The sequence below is a fragment of the Erythrolamprus reginae genome, chromosome 4, assembly GCF_031021105.1.
Source record: "Erythrolamprus reginae isolate rEryReg1 chromosome 4, rEryReg1.hap1, whole genome shotgun sequence".
Taxonomy (NCBI): Eukaryota; Metazoa; Chordata; class Lepidosauria; order Squamata; family Dipsadidae; genus Erythrolamprus; species Erythrolamprus reginae.
Window position 1 is genome coordinate 39,905,664 of NC_091953.1, and position 19,716 is coordinate 39,925,379.

At 38.3% G+C, this 19,716-nt stretch overlaps 1 protein-coding gene across 19 annotated transcripts in view; it reads left to right on the forward strand.

Moving 5' to 3' along the window:
* Positions 1-920: 920 nt before the first annotated feature.
* BBX (BBX high mobility group box domain containing) overlaps positions 921-19,716 on the forward strand; it is a 117,801-nt gene continuing 99,005 nt past the window's right edge. Inside the window, exons 1-2 of one of the 19 annotated variants that reach the window (XM_070750132.1) lie at positions 921-1,299; positions 5,086-5,158. Coding sequence is in view for 7 of the 19 variants with exons in the window: in XM_070750114.1 (XP_070606215.1) it covers positions 1,185-1,299; positions 5,086-5,158 (188 nt within the window). In the remaining 12 variants the exon portion in view is untranslated. Of the gene's footprint in view, positions 1,300-1,524; positions 1,652-1,770; positions 1,951-2,023; positions 2,277-2,452; positions 2,823-3,310; positions 3,561-4,546; positions 4,770-5,085; positions 5,159-19,716 lie in introns of those variants that run through there. The other 18 variants (XM_070750114.1, XM_070750127.1, XM_070750125.1 and 15 more) reach the window with 18 other exon arrangements.

Consider the following 19,716-nt stretch of genomic DNA (forward strand, 5'->3'; position numbering starts at 1 on the left):
GATTAACAGGCATACATTGATGGTCAGTGACAAATTAACATGATCGATGACAACATTTATTATTCTAATAGCAAGAGCACTTAAGACTTATATACCACTTCATAATGCTTTACAGTTCAATTGTTATTAGTAGTTAGGGGAACATTTATTATATTTATTATTCTGAATAGTTGCATATTTCAGAAAACTTGATGCTAAAATATTTTCTAATATCAGACTGCATGTAACCAAGTGGGTCGGAAAAAACATATTTACTTATTGTTGAAAATTCCTCATAGCTACTCTTCCAGTTCAATATTGTGCTGATATGATATACTGTACACATTTATCACAAATTCAAGGTATTCAAGCAAACTCCATATCACAATATACAGTATGTACAATGGATTAGGCCAGTTAGGCAAGCTTTAAAATATGCCAACAGACATAAGTCTGATATTAATGATAAAACATGTTGGTTCAACCATAGGTTGCCGGTTTACATTTGATTTCCAGCAGATCGGCCATATTAGTCTGTTGAAGCATACGGAAAACTTCAGTGAATCTGAAAAGAGCCATGCAATAAAGTGGACTAAAATTCAATATATCAGGTACAAAATACATAGGAAGGAGTTGACCAGATACAAAATATGAAGTTGTCTGTAATCCACAGAAAATCTGCCATAATAAAGGGTCTTGCTGTAATGAAATGTCTGAATAATCATCACTGTTTTTCCCAGCAGTGATTTAAAAGTTCCTATATTAAGGTGGAGTTGGCATCTCAAATATATTTTAAATCTGAATTGTGCAGCTTTCTCATCGTTTTGCTGTGCTAACCCTGACCGGGAAGCTTTTGACAGTAAAGTCTCATTTTCCCTTTCTGAGTAGAGGTGTTACTTCTAAGTAGGAAAATATCCGTCTGCCCGGCAGCGCCTTCAAAAGAGGCATTTTGGGCGTTGTGAACTTCTCCTTTCGGGATTGTTGGCCTCTGCGGGAGCAGTCCAGCTTGGAGTCATTTCTGCAACCGCCACTAAAATTCAGACCCGCGGCAACTGTTTACCAGCTGCCCCTTGAAAGTCGTCACACAAAGCCCTGCTTTTCCGTGGGGCACCACATGCCGGCGACCAAGAAACCCACTTCTAGGTCTAAGTGACTTGGGAGTTTATGACCCAAGAGATCATCCCACGTCAGTTAATGGACGTGGTATGCGCGTGGTACGAGCGCCCGTTTCTTCTCAGAGCCGAGCTCCCCCTTTCTCTTTTCTACCTGCGACCCCTGGCACCAAAACTGCCCACAGGTCTGGGAAAGACCGATTTCTAGGTAAGCGGTCGCTTTTGCGTGTGCCTGCGCGTGCACGCGCCGCGCGCGGGAGACGGTATACGGGGCCGTATAATGTGCGCCTCCGTGTGAGTGTAGTTGGCGTGCGTTTTTTCTCTTTGGGTGTAACAGGCGAGCTGTATGGCTGGCTAATCTGTCCTTCAGTCGGCGAACCAATAGCAGGCGCTCTTCTATAAAAATGAATGTTTTCGGTCTCAGGCTTTACATGTACTGTATGTGAAACAGTGTGCGGTGAGCTCTTTTCGGAGCTTCTCTCTTCTTCACTTTCACATAAAGAAACACTGAGTGGCCACTCTTTTTCTCTCCCTATCTCTCATACACACACAAGTGGGAGGTAAGTGCCCCAGTCTCCCCCTTTTTCCCCTGAGCGACTCTACAGAACAGGCACCTCTTCCCAACACTTCCCTTTCTATTATTACTCACTTAAAAGCATTGGGGCAACCCCTTAAGGACTCCGCCAGGCAGCGCCGCCGCCGCCAGCAGCGATAGCCGCCACAACCGGCAGGCTGGAATCCTTCAGAGGAAGGCGCAGACCTTTTGACGTCCTTTTGCCTCTTGCCTCAATTCCCGTTCACTTTCCGCCTCAACGCTCGCCCGTCCCCTGAAACTTTGGATGGGGGAGCCCGAGAGAAGGTCAGCGGATGGTGGGTTGGGGGTTCCGTGCTGTGTGTGTGTGTGTGTGTGTGTGTGTGCGCGCGCGCCCGCCGGGATTGTGGGGTGGGTGGGAGAGGCGGAGGAAAGAGGTGAGTTTGTAATGCAATGCATTAGGAGGAAAGGCGGCGCGGGAGGGGGACGAGGGTAGGCCAGCCAGTGCCAGGCGGCGTTGGAAAAGCAGCACCTCTCTCACCACGCAGAGACAGGAGCAGCCGCGGCGGCGGCAGCAACGGAGGGAGCAGAAGAAAAATAAAATAAAAGCTGGCGCCCAGCGGAGGAATGAGAGCAACCTTCCCTTTCTCCCGGTGTGTGTGTGTGTGTGTGTGTGTGTCTGGGTCTTGACAGGGGCATCAAGAAATGAAACTTAATTGTAAGAGTGGAGGCACGGAGCTGGCGGGGGCATGTTGGTGCGTTGATTTATTTGCGTTGCGTGGCTCGTGTTTTGTGTCAGAGTGGGCGGCGAGGGGGGAAGAGAGAAGCTGGGTGCGGGGTGGAAAAGCCATCTAGCGGGGTTCAGTTTAGTCTTGTGAGTTAGGAATCGGCATTTTCCGGTACAGAACCATATCTTGCAAGCACTTTCACTCCCTCCGGTCCGCCACACAAACAACAAAATGTGCAATTATTAGACGATTTTTTTAAAATTAAAAAAAGGGGGAGGGAGATAGTGCGAGCCGAGGGAAAGAATAAAAGAGATTGTTTGGGGAGGGAGGAAAGGACGTAGGAGGAGAGAGGCTGTGTCAGGATTTTGCATGAATGTGGGATTATGTTGTGTCAATAAGTTTAAGGTGGAGAGCGAGAGAGGCTGGGGGGGGAGAGGAAGGCCTTGGCAGTTTAAAGTCCTATTTCTAAAGGTAAGTTGTAACGCCAAATGGTCGCGATGACAGAAAACTTGCAGATTATTTGCCCAGGAAGAAGAATTTGTGTCTTGGAGGCGTTATTTGAGGTTTCAACCAGCAGACGGGGTGGTAAAACTGTTATTTGCTGCTGCGAGATCGGGTCGATGGTAAATTACAGAAATCAGACTTGCATCCTGCCCTCTTCTTCTTCCTCCCTCTTCTCTCCTTCCTCCCGGGTGCTTTATATGAAAGTTGCATATCCGGAATCCAGCATCGGGGCTTTAAAAAAAAAAATGAAATGAAATAAACACAAACAAACAGTTGAGCAAAAGGAGGTGGAGACGGAGAACGTCTCCTTAATCCCGGGATCTAGAAAGCAAGTAGGTTGGTGTTAGGCATATCTCTGTAACAATCCGCTGCTGCCGTTGAATGAGGAAGGTGAAATGAAACGGTGCAAAAAGAAGCTCAGGCAACATGTACGACCGAGGGGAGTGTGTGTTTGTGGGGGGCGGGGGGCGGAGACAGAAACGCTACCGTCCGTTTTCCTTTTTCTGGGGGGGGGGAATAAAGGGGGGGCGAGGAGTAAAGCAAATACCCGTGTTGCGGTCGTTCATGTCACGATAAGCGTTTGGTTCTAGATTAGTTCATTTATTTATTTTTTCGTTTTCTGTTTCTCTTTAAAAAGTGCAAGGGGCAAATTAGCGACTACTTGCCGGTAGATGTCGGAAAGTTTGTCAGAGACATGCGGGGCGGGTGAGTATGGAAAGGAAAGAAGCAGGCTGCTTATAGGACGGTCACTTGGCCTGGGGTTTTGAAACCATTGCCTGTCCTACTCTTGACACGTTTAGATCCGTGCTCTCATCCTATGGACGAGGGAGGTAGAGACAGTTTATTACCCATCCAGACGCTTACTTATGTTTGGAGACGGGGGGGGGGTATACGCGCACATTTATATCCCCTCCCCCTTTCCAGTTCGTCGGTCCCCCAACGCGTTAAAAGATGGAGCTACCACCGGATTCTGAGTTTCCATGTGGCTTCAGTAGCGGCACCTCTTTCTCCTCTTCCCCGGTGGCAGCAGCAGAAGCCGCGGGATCATAGCTTGGGCCTGCGCGGGGGGCGGGAGGGGAGGAGCAGGGAAGTAAGAGCAGCGGCAGAAGGGAGGTGTTTTCTGCCAGTGTGATTCACCAAATATCGCTGGGGAGGCAATTTCAGGCAAAGAGTGTGGAGGAGGAAGATCGGGGCAGATCTGGCATCCCCCCTCTCTGGGCACCCCTGCTTCTCTCTCTCTCTCTCCCTTCTCTCTTCTGCTTCAGGCCCTCCTGCAAGGTGTTTTGTAGACTTTTCCCCAAGGAAGGTTCAGATTTATACATACTGTATTGCATGACTGCCTTTCATTAAGCACCCACCCCCACCCCAGCAAGATGGACTCTCATTTCCTCACTCTCTTTCCCTCTTGTCTTGTCAGCCTTTAAGATCGACATTTTGTAACTAAGATGCAAACTTGATGGTGACCAGAAGGGAAAAAGAGAGAGAGAGAAGCCCTAGGTTTCTTCTGCTGCTCTCCATATTTAATAACCTTCTCCGTCACCCTCAGACCCTGCTGGCCCTGCCTACACTTTGCATGGTGGGGTAGGTGGCTAGCAGGGTGGGGGTGGTTTGCAAGCAAAAGCTCTTTTCCTTTTCTCTGGGCTGGTAGGAGTCAAATCTTTGTTATTTTTCCCTCTTTCTTTGGATTTTCTTGGTGAGGAAAGGGAAGGTATTTTAATCAGGAAGTATGCTACAGTGTTACTGTTTCTCCTCTGTAGATCTCCACTCTGCAGTTTGAATCCCAGACCAGATTTTATTTGGTAGATGGTGGTGATGAATGATGGTGAAATAGTTTAAATATATTTACATCCATGATTGAAAAATTACATGTGCACATCAAGAGAATTTCCTTCCTGTTTAGATTCTTATTTCAGTGTAAGTTCAACTTTCTTGGTATTTGCCATTTTGGATATACATATTAGATATAGTGGTCCAAGACAGAGAGAGTGAAGGAAAAACAAAAATAAGTAATCCTTCTGTTTGCTTAGTCGTAATGTCCTTTTATAAGCATGATGCTTCTTTTGTTAGTTATTTAGCGTTCTACTTTTTATTTTCTCAAAGCACACTCTGATTCACATTTTAATAACAACTTAATGTTGGGGGGTTAAAAGGTGAAGCAAAATAAGTTGTAAGTTTAGGGTTCCATCAGCCTTGCTACAATATTGATATTATTTTATTTAATATTTTCTAGGTCACTATCACATGACAAAGGTTTGGAGACTGTTTAATTTTCCTGTCCTTGTAATTTTCATTTACCATCCCAGGTAAGTATGTAAACTGTATATTATTGATAATAATAAGATAAAATTTTCCGTTTGGAGTCAGAGCTGCCTTATCATATTGTAGTTCTTCATAAAACATATCTCCCATTAACATTGTCAACAAATATAAGAATGTGCATTAAATGTACAGTATGTGCAAGATGGGTTAATAATACATAAATTAGATTTTGTTGAAAACTTGTTTTCAATAAATATTTTAAACACATTCAGAATTTTTAAGACATAAAACCTCCCTTCTCAAATATTTTTTGTTGATAGTGATAAATATTTTGTAAGAAATGCCATAGATTATTAAAATATGCAAAAGAGTTATACTGTACAATGGAGTTTTGCAACTATAACTAACTGAAATTGTAATAATAATTTAAAACTTAGGGGTTTAAAATAAAATAGACATGCCTTTTAGAACTAGGGAGCAAGTTCATCTGATTTTAAAACTCAGATATTCTATATAACACTGATGCTTACTGAAATTTCTCTTATGTTTTAATATTAATTTTAATTAGTTCTTTTTGTTGTACACATAAAAGGTGAGTATTTCTAAGATAATACTAATAACTAAGTATTCCTACTGTGATATATATAATGGAAGGCATTCTTATAAATAAGCTAGTGTAATAACTTTCTTGTTATTTCATTCACTCAATATTAGGATGTGTATCTTTTTAGAACTTGGAGGTAAATTTCATCTCCCGGTCCAATTTACTTTTTTGGGGGGTGTACTTTAAATTTCCTAGTGTAAATAATTTTCCAGATTTTAGATATCTATATATCTATAAAGCTATCCATCTCACTGGAATTGATTCTGGGAAGTATATAACAAACATATGGAAATAAAATGTAAAAAAAATTGCAATTCATTATTTAAAAGTTTTTAAAAGTGTAAGCTATACATTAGAATAGTTGATTTAGCCAGTCACTTCAATATCCCACTGGTGTCCTGAGATGACACTGCCAGATTTTGAGGAACTTACTGGAAAGTAAACTAAGGGGTGGAGGAATGTTCCAAAAGGAGGACACCATGGCAAAGAAGCCATGCCTTCTCAGGCCCACCAAATGTAATTCCTTAACAGTGGGGTTCATAGCACATTTTTAATGCTGGATTTGAAGGGCACATGTAATTGAGGTGAGCTATCATTCAGATAACCTGCCCCCCCCCCATGTCATGAAAAGTTTGAATTGGACCTAGAAGCAGACTAGCAAACAACAACACTTTGAATTGGACCTAGAAGCAGACTAGCAAACAATGCAATTCATAGACCAGAGGTGTAATAATTGGTATCCTAGGAGCACACATAACTGAGCCACTGCATTTTGCACCAACTAAGGTTTTTGGATAGTCTGTAAGGGCAACCCCATATAGAATACATTGCAGTAATCCATATGGGAGATGACTAGCCAATTAATTAATGAGCACCATTGGCACATAACATAAAGTTGTGCAAAGGCCATCCTAACCATGACTGTCACTAACTTTTTGAGCAGGAATTGTAAATCCAGAAAAGCTGCCAGATTGCACACTGGGTCTAGGGTATCCAATACCAGCACTAAAAATGTTATAGTCCTATAACTGGCCAGGCACCAACCCAAAGATTCTCAGTCTTCTTTCCAGGGTTAAGCTGAAGTCTGTTGTTCCTCATGTAGATCTTCATATCCATCAGGATAGGATATTTAGTGCATTGCTTAATTTTCAACTATTAAGAATATTAATAATAATTAGTAGTAGCAATTATTGGAACATGGCATCTATAGGAACACTAGTTGTATTTTAGGTCCCACAGTCTTTTTAGTATATATTTAACAGTATTTATAGCCTGTCCCAATCATGAGAGACTCAGGATATAAAAAAAGATTTGAACAATAAAAGTGAAAAGAAGTTCACAAAATTAAAGCATCTTCAGAAGATCATCAATAAACATGGTGTTTTCTGAAACTGAATATTCTAAATGAGTGTTGGCTAACCTTTTTGTCTTTACATGCGAGAAACGCACACACATACCTGTGATAGCACAAACCTGGCTGTACCCATAATGCAATATGCATCCCTACATGCGCCCCACCCCTGCGTATGAGTGTGTAACCCCCACATGCACCCTGCCCCACCCCTGTGCATGTGACCCCTGTTCATACACGTGCAAACACAGGTGATGACCTCTGCACTCACATGCGCCCTGCATGGCTCATCCATTTTTGGCTTCCAGGTTGGTAAATTAGGGTGCAAGAGGGCCTTGCGTGGCACCCTGGCGCCCTGTTTTTGGCCTGAAGGCCTCCTGCACCAACCTGGAAATGAAAAAGGGGCATGGGGTACTGTGCGAGACCCCAAAATGCAATGCAAATGCCCCCCATGCATTCATCCTGCCCATGCACATACACACGTTTCCCCCACATGCATCCCTCGCATGTGCGGCAGAGACCTGAAGACCAGCTGGCCATTGGAGGCACCTGCGCATGCGCAATAGAGCTGGACTGGGGTGATGGCTGGCATGCCCTTAGAGAGGGCTCTGCATGCCACCTGTAGCATACATGCCATAGGTTCACCATCATGGTTCCAAACTAAGAGCCAAACTCGCACTGAAAAAAATTGATTTGATCTGCTTACAAAATATTAACCAAGTTGGGCCTTTAAAAGTTATCTGGTAGGTACTTCATAAAGTACGACCACCCTGGGAAGTCCTGTTACCTGATCCATGCCCCATGAACTTTGTACAGAGGTAGGAATTATGGCAGACCCTCTCTTGATTATTAGACCAGATTTGCAGACTTCATTCTGCATCATGTTGCTTGATATATTATTGATATGCCTTATTACGGACTATGTGCATTTGGCTCCATACCTAAATGTTTTTAAAAGGTCTTAGTGGTTCACTCTTACATGAATGGATGCTCATACTTAATTTGCCATTTTAAATATGTTATGCTGTTGTTTTGGGTAATAAGTATTTTCACTTCTCTTCTCCCCCCACCCCCCAATTTTTTATTTTATTTTATTCAGAACAAGTTTAGAATACAAAATGCAAAATCCCAGAAGATATAATAGAAAAAACCCCATAAAATACAAAACAATCAAAACATTTTAAAAGATGCATCAGAGCAACAATCACAACCATATTTTATATATATTACCCCTTCTAGTTGAGTACTGATTACTACATTTTTCAGACTATAAGAGTATAGTTTTTGGGGAGGAAAATAGGGGAAAATATCTGCCTACCAGATATTCATCTGGTTAGCGTCCTTAGTATGATCAATTTCAGCACATTATTTTATCCCCTACTTAGGGCTTAAAAAAACATTATTCAGAGAGAATAACAATGAAAGAGCTTGCAAGCAGGTAAGAGCTGGGAACATCATTAGCACCTCATTAGGGATGGAAAGAAACTTTCGGAGCAAGTAGAGCAAAGACTTAGGGCTTGGAAAACATTATTTGCAGAGAGTAACAATGAAAGAGGTTGCAAGCTACTAAAGCTGGGAACATTGTTACTACCTAGATAGGGCTGGAAAGAAACATTTGGAGCACGTAGAGCAATGGGAAAAAAACCTACAAAGACTTGGGGCTTGGAAAACATTCTTTGCAAAGAGAAACAATGAAAAAGCCTGCAAGTTAAGAGCGGGAAAGATCATTAGCAGCTAGTTGGGGCTAAAAAAAAAGCTTCAAAAAAGCTACATTCAGAGTATAAGATGCATCCAAATTTTTAGCCTCTTAGGGAGGAAAAGGGTATGTCTTATGGTCCGAAAAATATGGTAATATATATTACTACAACATCAGTTTCCACCTGTTGCAAAACAGGCCTACTCAAAAATTTTAAATTACTAAATCTATTAACAACTTATTGACTTGTCTTCTGTTTGATATACTGACAAAGTGTTTAAGGAAAAACAATAATAGTAAAACAGAACAAAATCAAAGTTTCAAAACTCTCTGTTATTGTAATCTACTTGTAGAAAATGGCACCTTAACTATCCTGAATCATACCAAAAGTTGTAAATAGATTGTCCTGGTCAAAAATCTATGTTTGTTTCTTAATTTACTCTCTTATCAATTGTTTAATTAAATGCAGTAAATTCAGTCTCCAGAATAGGTCTGTCTTCAAGTCAGAGTACAAGCAGAAGTAGTTTACCAGTTAACTCTAATAGATCCAACCGGTCTTCCTTTATCTGCATCACTCTTCCAAAACTTTTAACACACAATACTGTGGTTTAATGATTATGTATTAGGAATATCTCATCTATCATATTGCACTCTACTGCAATATTCTGGCATTAAAAATACCTTTATCTCATAGCAGTAGTAAGATAATGGATGTTCAGATACCTTAATATACAACTACATTAAAATTATATACCTAATATGATGTATGATGATGTATGAAGGCAAATTGTTTTGTCTTCTTTCACATTGTTGTATTAATGCAATGATGAATACAGAAAATTATACTGTAAGTAAATAATATTTATTGTCCTGACCACCATTATACACACATGATGCATACACATCAGCAGTGGGTATCTCCTAGTTTGGTCCGGTTCTCAGAACCGGCATTGCCAATGGCGGGAGGCTCTGGCCACCCACCAGGGATGCTTCTAGGCATGCTACGCGGGCATGCAAACCCGTAGTTAAGAATTTTAGAACCCACATATACACATATATCTACACAAGATATATACACATATATCTTCATTTATTGTGCATTACAAATATGCAGTTGTATCAAAGCCTTACAAGTATAAAGCTTCTTTGAACAAACTCTTACCATAGGTTAGTTTTAGAGGCAGCTTAGCGTTTAGTAAAAAAAATTGATTTTTAAAGACAGTGAAATCATTTATTGTAAATTTGCACACGGAGTTGTAAATATCCAGAAACTTAAAGATATGCAATTAGTCCTCGACTTACAACCATTCATTTAGTGATTGTTTGAAGTTACAACAGCACTGAAAAAAGGGACTCGTGACCATTTTTCATACTTTACCATTGCAGCATCCCATGATCATATAATCAAAATTCAGATCCTTAGTAACTGGTGCATATTTATAACAATTGCAGTATCCCATGTTCTTTTGCAACCTACTGACATGCCAAGTCAATGGGGAAACCTGAGTCACTTAACAACTGTTTTTACTAATTTGATAATTAGTATTATCAAATACTAATGATTCACTTAGTATCATTCACTTAATGTGAATGATTCACTTAGCAACTCTTTCAAGAAAGGTTATAAAATGGGTTAAAATTTACTTAATAACTATCCCATTTAGCAATTTCAGGTTCAACTAAGGGGGTAAGTTGAAGACTTCCTATACATCAACACATTTTTGTTAAGTTTATATTTAGGTAACATTTATTTATTTGTTTATTTATTTATATCCCATCTTTATTATATTTATAAATAACTCAAGGTAGCATATATCCAATATACCTTCTTCTATTTTTCCAACAAAAATAATTCTGTGAGATGAGTTAATAGCAGAACAATCAGCTAAATTCCAGTTTTGCCTTTATCTTTACATCACGTTTGAGTAGAATAAATAAATTTGGCTTTCAGGTAATCATGTGGAAACCATGGTAAAGTTTGAATCAAAATCAGTTAGAATGGTTAATGAATGCAGATTGACTTTATTTTACATATGTTTGTATTTGGCTAAATATACTAAGTTTCCTTAAGATAGTTAAATAAAATCCAGATAAATGCTCGTGTTTGTAAATAGATGACTGCATTTGTTAATTGTTTAGTTACTTTACAACAGAGTTGCTTTTTGAGAGAGCTTTTGGTCTTGGCTATCATTGAATTTAAATATAGTGACTGGTGGAGATTGTTTTTGAACATTTGCAACTAGTTGACAGTACCTCTTACTATTTTTTCTGAGCCAGTAAATTGGTAAAGTTACAGTGGCTTAATTATATCCCATCTTAATTACTGCATGAAACAATCCTTGAAAAGGTTCTACAGTAATTAGTTGAAAAAGTGACAGCTGTAGGCTGCTGTCCCATACAAGGACAAGAAACACATGGTACTTGGATTCATCTTTAATATCCTAAAGGTGCAACAATGGCCTAAAGATGTAGCTTAAGGTACAACTAAGCTATGTTTTTAGTTACAAGCTTGCCAGTAATTACAATCTGCAGAAGTCTACTGATGATTGTCTTGGTATCAGGTGCTTGTTCTGTTATTTATTTATTAGATTCATGTCCTTATTTTTGTCTCAATGTGGTATGTTCCCTGATCTCATTTCCGACAACAATGATCTTGTGAGGTGTGTTGTGCTAGGAGGCTGGGAGAAATGGCTTTCTTCTATGCTGCTTCTGGATTCTTTTCATAGTTGCAGTTGATCTGTTCTACCTTCCAGTTTTTTAAAAAAAATCTAGAAGGATATTTCCAGAGGCCAGAATGTTAATTATCAGTTGGTTTAAGAACTATTTCTGTTTTGTTTATTACTTTGGTTTAAATGGATTATATATGGGATAAATTCATAATATCAATAGAGTTTCAGTTACATTCATATGGCACAAAATGATGCTCCTAGATTAGTTCAGTGCAACTTTCATCAGGTATAACTGACAAAGACAGCATTGTCAGTAGTGTATTAAGAATTATATTTTATCATATCTGGAGGATGTTGACATAGAAAGGCTGTGAATGCATAAGCAGTACAGTATTTGTCTGAATATTATAATCCATCATAGTTCAGAGAGAAAATGTCTGTACTAATCACAGATCTGTCAACCATATTTAAAAGTAGGGACCATTATGTAAAACTATTCCGAAGCTCAGTAACAAATTAATACAAAAACTCTGGAAGCTTGGTTGCTTTTTTTTTTTAACGATGTGATTCATGTCATTTTACTTAACCAGAAGAATTGTTTTCTAAATCTGAATGTTCGTGACCGGAAGATTCAGTCAGTCTCTTAAAAAATTATACAAGGCTTCTGGGAGACGTCATCTGTTGATCTGGTGTGAAGTACTATCAGTATGCTGATGATACTCTATTATACATTGACACTCCAACCAAGCTGAAAATACTAGAAAAATACCGAACCAATGACTGGAGATTAGTGGAAGATTAAATTCTCCCAGGTCAGAGTTGCTGTTTATCAACAAATATCTGGTGGCATTGGTACAAGTAATTATTTCTGGCAGAGTTTCAGTTCCCCCCTGAAAAGGTAATTTGTGACATGGGAGTTCTATACAATTTACGCTCATGCTTAAACAGTAGGCGGAATGTCCAGACTAAGCTGCCTTTGATCCAGCAGTGCATTAGTTTCTGTTCTTCCTGGTCAAAATGATGATGCTTTTGTGACAGTATATCACACCTTGAATCCCATATGCCTGGACTACTGTAATGCTGTGTAGGACATGTTGGCCTTGTGGAGATGACTCAGAAGTTGTAACTGTACAGAATGAGAGCTAGGCTACTAATATAATCCAGTTGTGTAGATTAACACAAAATTGAAGATCGCTGCATCAATTACCAATATGTTTTAAAGTCTAATTAAAGTTCTGATAATCACTTTTAAAGCTCAGTATGACCTACCTATATGATAAATGAAGAACAGTTTGTCAGAGTTGAATATACCTATTTTATCCAAGAATTTCTCTCTGCGTTGTGGACTTGAGTACTGGTGATCCTACTCTATGGAATAATGTACCATGCAAATAGTTGCAACCCAATCCTACCTAGCATTTTCTAATATTGTGAAGACCTAGTCCATGGTCCCTTTGGCCTTGATGGTTAGTAGATGTCATATTTAGCAATTATGTTTTTGTTGATACTCATTTGGTTGCTTTTTATTGCACATCGTCAAGAAACTTGATTCATATAGTGAGTGATTCATGGATCAGGTGAAACAAAAACATCAGCAGGTGAATTAATTCCATTAAAAATCATGAATCAGATGTCAGGAATATAATAATGTATACAAATTTATAGACAGGTTGGAATTTTGTTTCCTATCTTTGATTTTGCTGTCTACCACATCTAAGTTAAATGCCAGATATTTCAGTCATAGGCTTTGAAAATAAAGTCAAAATGCCTGGTTCTCTAAGTATGGTTACGCTTTCTGGGTCATACATGAATACAGCCAGTATCATTTATCAAAATGGAACACTTTAGAAACTAATTCAGCACCTGTAAGGTAAGATGGGGAAATTCCCCTGCTTTAGAATATCCCAGACTTGGCCCTGACTTCAGTTTGAGCAATTGGTTAATTGATTCAACACTAGTCTGCTTTCAGACTGTCCCCAGAAGCCTATTTCTTTTTCTAGTGTGCTCATCTCCCTGCACAGAGCTGGCTTTGCCTGCAAACAGCTAGCTCTGACAATAGCTCTGTGTCTACTGCAGATAGGAAAGAGCAGCAGGAGTCATGGTAATTTAATGCAATAGATCCATAGAAAATAATTGATGGATGTTGTTCTGTTGGTCATGGAGAGGAAAATAATATTGTTTATTTTCAAGTTTAATTAAATCTTCAAAAATATAGCATGCTTTGCTATGTGCAAAGTAGACCAGAAAGATCTTATGGTCCTCGGCAGTGTAATTACTTTGTATTTTACTGATTAAGTGAAATATACAGGCTCTTGCACCGTTATGTAATAATTATGGAGAATTCATTTGGGCATGTGCAGACAGTAAAGATATAAAACATGGGAAGTGTAACAGCAAGTGTAATCAATCCCTGTGGAGATGACAAGGTCATCATCTGGTACAGTATTCCAAGTTCTGTACATGACTCTTATCAATAAATGTAAGCATTCATTTTGAAACATCCCTTAGAGAACAAGGGTGGACTTAAGTGCGCAGTTAGATATAATATATCAATTGCATTATTGGACAATGTAATGGAGCATGGGCATCAGCAGCAACAATATTCTATGGGCTACAAGTGAGGGATAGTAACTGAACAAATAGGGGCCTTATCCACATTCACTTTGAAAGATAGTTGCAGGTAATGATATAATTTATCCTAATTTCTAATTGTTTTTTGAAACTAGCATTATGTACATATAAGTTGTAAACAATAAATGCATTTCAGGCAGGTTAGAATATATATTTAGCTTCAACTGGGGACAGTATTTGTGTGATTGTTTCTGTGTTGGAAACTATAGCCAAATGTAAACATTTAGCTATCCCCACAATCACATGATCACAATTCAGATAATTGGCAACTGGCTCACAATTACAAAGATCACAATATTTTATCATCACATGGTCACTATTTGTCACCCTCACTATTGTTTTCCATTTTTTAATAGATTTAGATTTCCTCCCTCCTCCTCCCAAGGTAAAACACAAATATAAAGGAAAATAAAAGGAAAAAGGGCAAAAGCCCCTCCTTCCAAGTTAGGAAATATATGAATGACTTCCAATCTTATTTTCAACATATGATTACAATCTTATTGTTCCTTCTCACTCTTAGATATTATGCAATCTCCTTCAGTTTCTCATTTAATTTTTTTTTTAAATCTTCAAATTCATAAATCCAAGTCATTCCTTTCTACTTTCAGCAAAAAGTCCACATAAGGAAGATTTCCAAACTTTCAAAAAAGTTTTTGCTGTTTTTCTTTTGTCTGATCAAGCAGGTCAGATTTGCAGTTTTTGCAAATTTTCATATTTTCAAAGTCTCTCCCTTCACTGTGAGAATTGTATTCTGTTGTGCATACAATAATTTTGTTGCAGTTTTATACAAAATAATTTTACCATGAGTAGATGTAATAGATAAGAGACAGCATAGTCTGCAGTTGCCTAGCGGTCAGAGTAAAAGGCGCTAAAGGGACCATCTCCATGTTCTTGGACTGTTGTGATAGTGGAAGCATTGCACTTTATCTGGTCATATGTTCTGTGTGGACTTACAGACTTTTCTAATTCATTGTCCATATGTCCCAATAAAAAGAATTCTGCTTTCTTCATAATATAGAATTAGAATAGAATTCTTTATTGGTCAAGTGTGATTAGACACACAAGGAATTTGTCTTGGTGCATATGCTCTCAGTGTACATAAAAGAAAATATGATTTGTCAAGAAACATTTGGTACAACACTTAATGATTGTCATGGGGTTAAATAAGCAATGAAGAAACAATCAATATTAATAAAAATCTTAGGATACAAGCAACAAGTTACAGTCATACAGTCCTAAGTGGAAGGAAAAGGATGATAGGAATGATGAGAAAAACTAGTAGAATAGAAGTGCAGATTTAGTAAAAAGTCTGACAGTGTTAAGGGAATTATTTGTTTAGTAGAGTGATGGCATTTGAGAAAAAACTGTTCTTGTGTCTAGTTGTCTTGGTGTGCAGTACTCTGTAGCGGCATTTTTAGGGATGCACCATTTTTAGGGATGCACCACCCTCTTTTTGACTCATGCAGTATACAGGTCCTCAGTGGAAGGCAGATTGGCAGCAATTGTTTTTTCTGCAGTTAATATAAATCCTTGCAATTGTTTGCACCATTCTTGTAAATTCATACCCAGAATTTCTTAGCTTTCTCACGATTTTACCTTGCATAATAAAATGTTCCTCATGCTTTTCAAATTCCCAGCACTACCTTGAAACGCCTTTGTATATTCTTAATAATTTGTCTGGCATTGTACCAACGATGCATTATTTTATAGAAAGAAATATCTTAAATTATGATACAGTATAAATTTAATCCCAGTTACTCATCTTTTCTCCCAAGTGTAATCTCTTCGTTCTATCCAAAATCAATAGCCCACTTTCTTATTTCAAATATTAACAATAGTTTATATATTTTTGCTGTTATATATTCATCATCATGGGTATAATTTAATTTCAAATTCCGTTTTGTTTTTTTAATTCCAATTGTATATTTATCCATATTAATGGATATTAAATCTTTTTAATTGTACATAAAAAAACTACTGAAACCTGACTTCTGCAGTCAGTTATTTTCTTGACTTCATCCTAATTTCTCCATTATTATGTACCATATTAATAAATCTTGATATGTTAGCCATTTCAACAACATAGAAGGAGAGCCTCAGCGAAATCGCAGCATCACAAAAACACGGAAGTCCGGAGGTGGGGTTTCGAGGACTTCCGTGTTTTTGCGAAGCTGCAATTTCGCTGAGGCTCCCCTCGCTGGGAAACCCCACCTCCGGATTTCCATTGCCAGCGACGCACCCGTTTTTGTGCTGCTGGGATTCCCCTGCAGCATCGCAAAATCACGGAAGTCTGGAGGTGGGGTTTCCCATGGAGGGGAGCCTCAGGGGAATCCCAGCAGCGCAAAAACGGGCGCTTTGGCTGGCAAAAGGGGTGAGTTTTGGGCTTGAACGCATTAATCGCTTTTCCATTGATTCCTATGGGAAACATTGTTTCGTCTTACAAACTTTTCACTTTACAAACATCGTCCCAGAACCAATTAAGTTTGTAAGACATGGTATCACTATATAAATAATGCTTCTATGTTGTTTTTAATGGGAAAAAAACTGTTTAAATCTACTTAATTACATGGCAGGAAGCCAAAATAAATGAGTTATGGAACTTGGTAATTAAATTTGAACATATTATTATTATTTATTAGACTTGTATGCCGCCCCTCTCCAAAGATCCTATGCATGCTTTCCTTAAAATCTCACAAAAGACAGTTGTGTCTTGATTCTATGGATTGTGATTGATGTACAGTATATGAAATTTCAATAAGTATAAGGTACAATAAATTGCAGTTAATTGGCCTTTTGTGTAGAGAAGAGATATTCCATATTTGGTAATTTAGGTGATTCAGTAGAGCAGAAGTTTTTGGTGGGGAATTGTACATATTTTAAAGTGATCAAAAGGAAAATAAAACTTTGATTGAATGAGTGAATATATGTATATGCATTACTGCTTGTTCAGTTATATAAAAAGTGTCTCCAAATTCTGAATTTTTGTATACCTAAATAATATCAGCATTTCAGGAATTTGATTGGAGTAGTGGCATAGCTGTGGGAAAAATGAATAATTTTCTAGTTTCTTCTGATTAATGGTGCCAATTGAATAAATACTAATTTAAATTATCTAAAATTCCAATTCTGCTGTATATAAATGCCATGAACATTGACTCGTTTTATCATTCTTAGGTTTTCATCACGTATTCTTTAGGGGCACAATTTATGGAAATGTCCTTTTAAAAAACAATTGATATCTATTGATTTGTAAAAAAAAAAAGTTACAAAACCATTTCTGAAATAATGGAGTTCTATTGATGAATCAGCTCCCAAATACTGTTCAATCTGAATCACATGTAATTTATAACATAGTAGTAGCTGCAAAAAACTAAAATAACATTTAGGGACTTAAAACTTATCTAATTTGCAGACAGTGTTTATTAAAGTGCTGGATAAAAATGGGGTTCATGGAAGAGTAGTTAGGCAGAAAAACACCAATGCTTGTTTCATGTTTCCCAAAAAACAACTGCAAACAGTTTACTCTCTTGAAATCTCCTCTTTTCCAATCTTCGTCCTGCAAAGGGGATGGGGTGATCAATTTCTGTCCTATGTCTTGGTCCTTTCATGGTTGTATTGTTCTTCATGTGTAAAAGAGTAAATACCTTTCTCTCTTGAAATCTCTTTCTCTCCAATCTCTCCACTTTGTGGTATGAGAGGAAGGATCAGACAAACAAGACTTTGCTTACAGATATAACATGCTCTCCCCCTCCTCACTTGTAGAACAGAGAGATTGGAAAGAGAGCTCAAGAGAATCAGCTGTTTGCAGTTCTGCACATTGAAAACAATGCTTTTATACCATCAGTGGGAATGGGTCACACAAAGGAGACATTGGCTGAAAAGAGTACTTTGTGCCTGTTTACTGTTTTCTATATATTTAAAGCAATGCAATTGTATTGGCATCTCAGGGCTCAGATCCAAAGATGTGCTATGTAACAGCTTATAGTATTCTCTTGAAATGTCTTTCTCTTCATTCTCTCTGCTCTATGGGATAGACAGGAAGTAATCACATTCTGTAGGTAATTCTTCCCTTTGGCCATCTCCACTCCCAATTCACCATGGAGCAGGGAAATTGGAAATGAGTACAAGAGAGGATTATTTGTTTTTTTACACATAAAAATAGAATAGAATAGAATAGAATTTTTATTGGCCAAGTGTGATTGGACACACAAGGAATTTGTCTTGGTGCATATGCTCTCAACGTACATAAAATAAAATATACATTTGTCAAGAATCATGTGGTACAACACTTAATGATTGTCAAGGGGTCAAATAAGCAATGAAGAAGCAATATTAATAAAAATCTTAGGATATAAGCAACAAGTTACAGTCATACAGTCAACATGGGAGGAAATGGGTGATAGGAATGATGAGAAAAACTAGTAGAATAGAAGTGCAGATTTAGTAGAAAGTCTGACAGTGTTGAGGGAATTATTTGTTTAGTAGAGTGATGGCGTTTGGGAAAAAACTGTTCTTGTGTCTAGTTGTCTTGGTGTGCAGTGCTCTGTAGCGACGTTTTGAGGGTAGGAGTTGAAACAATTTGTGTCCAGGATGTGAGGGGTCAGTAAATATTTTACCCGCCCTCTTTTTGACTCGTGCAGTATACAGATCCTCAATGGAAGGCAGATTGGCAGCAATTGTTTTTTCTGCAATTCTGATTATCCTGTGAAGTCTGTGTTGGTCCTGTTGGGTTGCAGCACCAAACCAGACAGTTATAAAGGTGCAGATGCCAGACTCAATGATTCCTCTGTAGAACTGAATCAGCAGCTCCTTGGGCAGTTTGAGCTTCCTGAGCTGGCAGTGCAATCATGCTGCTGGTGGGAAATGATCAGGCAAAGGAGAGATTGCCTACAGAAATCACTTGTTTCCCTCTCCCACCTACTTCCCAGAGTGAAGAATTAGAAAGAAAGGGATTTCAGGAGCGGTTCCTGTCCTCAGCTCCCAGTACAGTTGTATTGCGTTTGATGTGTATAAGACAGTAAGAAGGCACTGGACCATTCCAAAGGTTGGGGAAGGGTTAGAAGACAAACAAAAGTTAAAGGTGGTCCTGATTCAGGGAATCACAGTTCCCATTTAATAACCGCTTTGTTTAGTGATAGAATTGCCAATCCCGATTAGCATTGTTAAATGAGGACAACTTATATGGAGCTGTGCCATTGTGGACAGGAGTCAGATTTTGAAGACCTTGGACACATCTAGAATTTTGAAGAAATACATTTTGTAACTGTTTTCATAAAGTGTAGTTTGGATATTCATAATATGACAATGTTACCAATGACAAACACCCATATAATGAGAAGGCAAAGTATTGCAATTATTAACTTCTGCTTCTTTTAACTTCCTCAATTGTCTTAGTCTTTGTTTTGCTTTGTCAGTTAAGATGCAAAGCTATTTTAAAAAAAATATTTACAAACTCTTTAATAAAAAGTTTTGCATGCTCCTTTCATTTTCTTTTCTTTTCTTTTAATAAAATTAAATTAGTTGGTTCAGAAAATATGACAGGTACCAACCAATACTCTTCAGGTATACTTATGTATTGCCAATTCCTGTAGAATTCAGAAAATTCAAGCTCATGTCTTACTACCAAGATAAAGTAGATCATACGGTTCTGA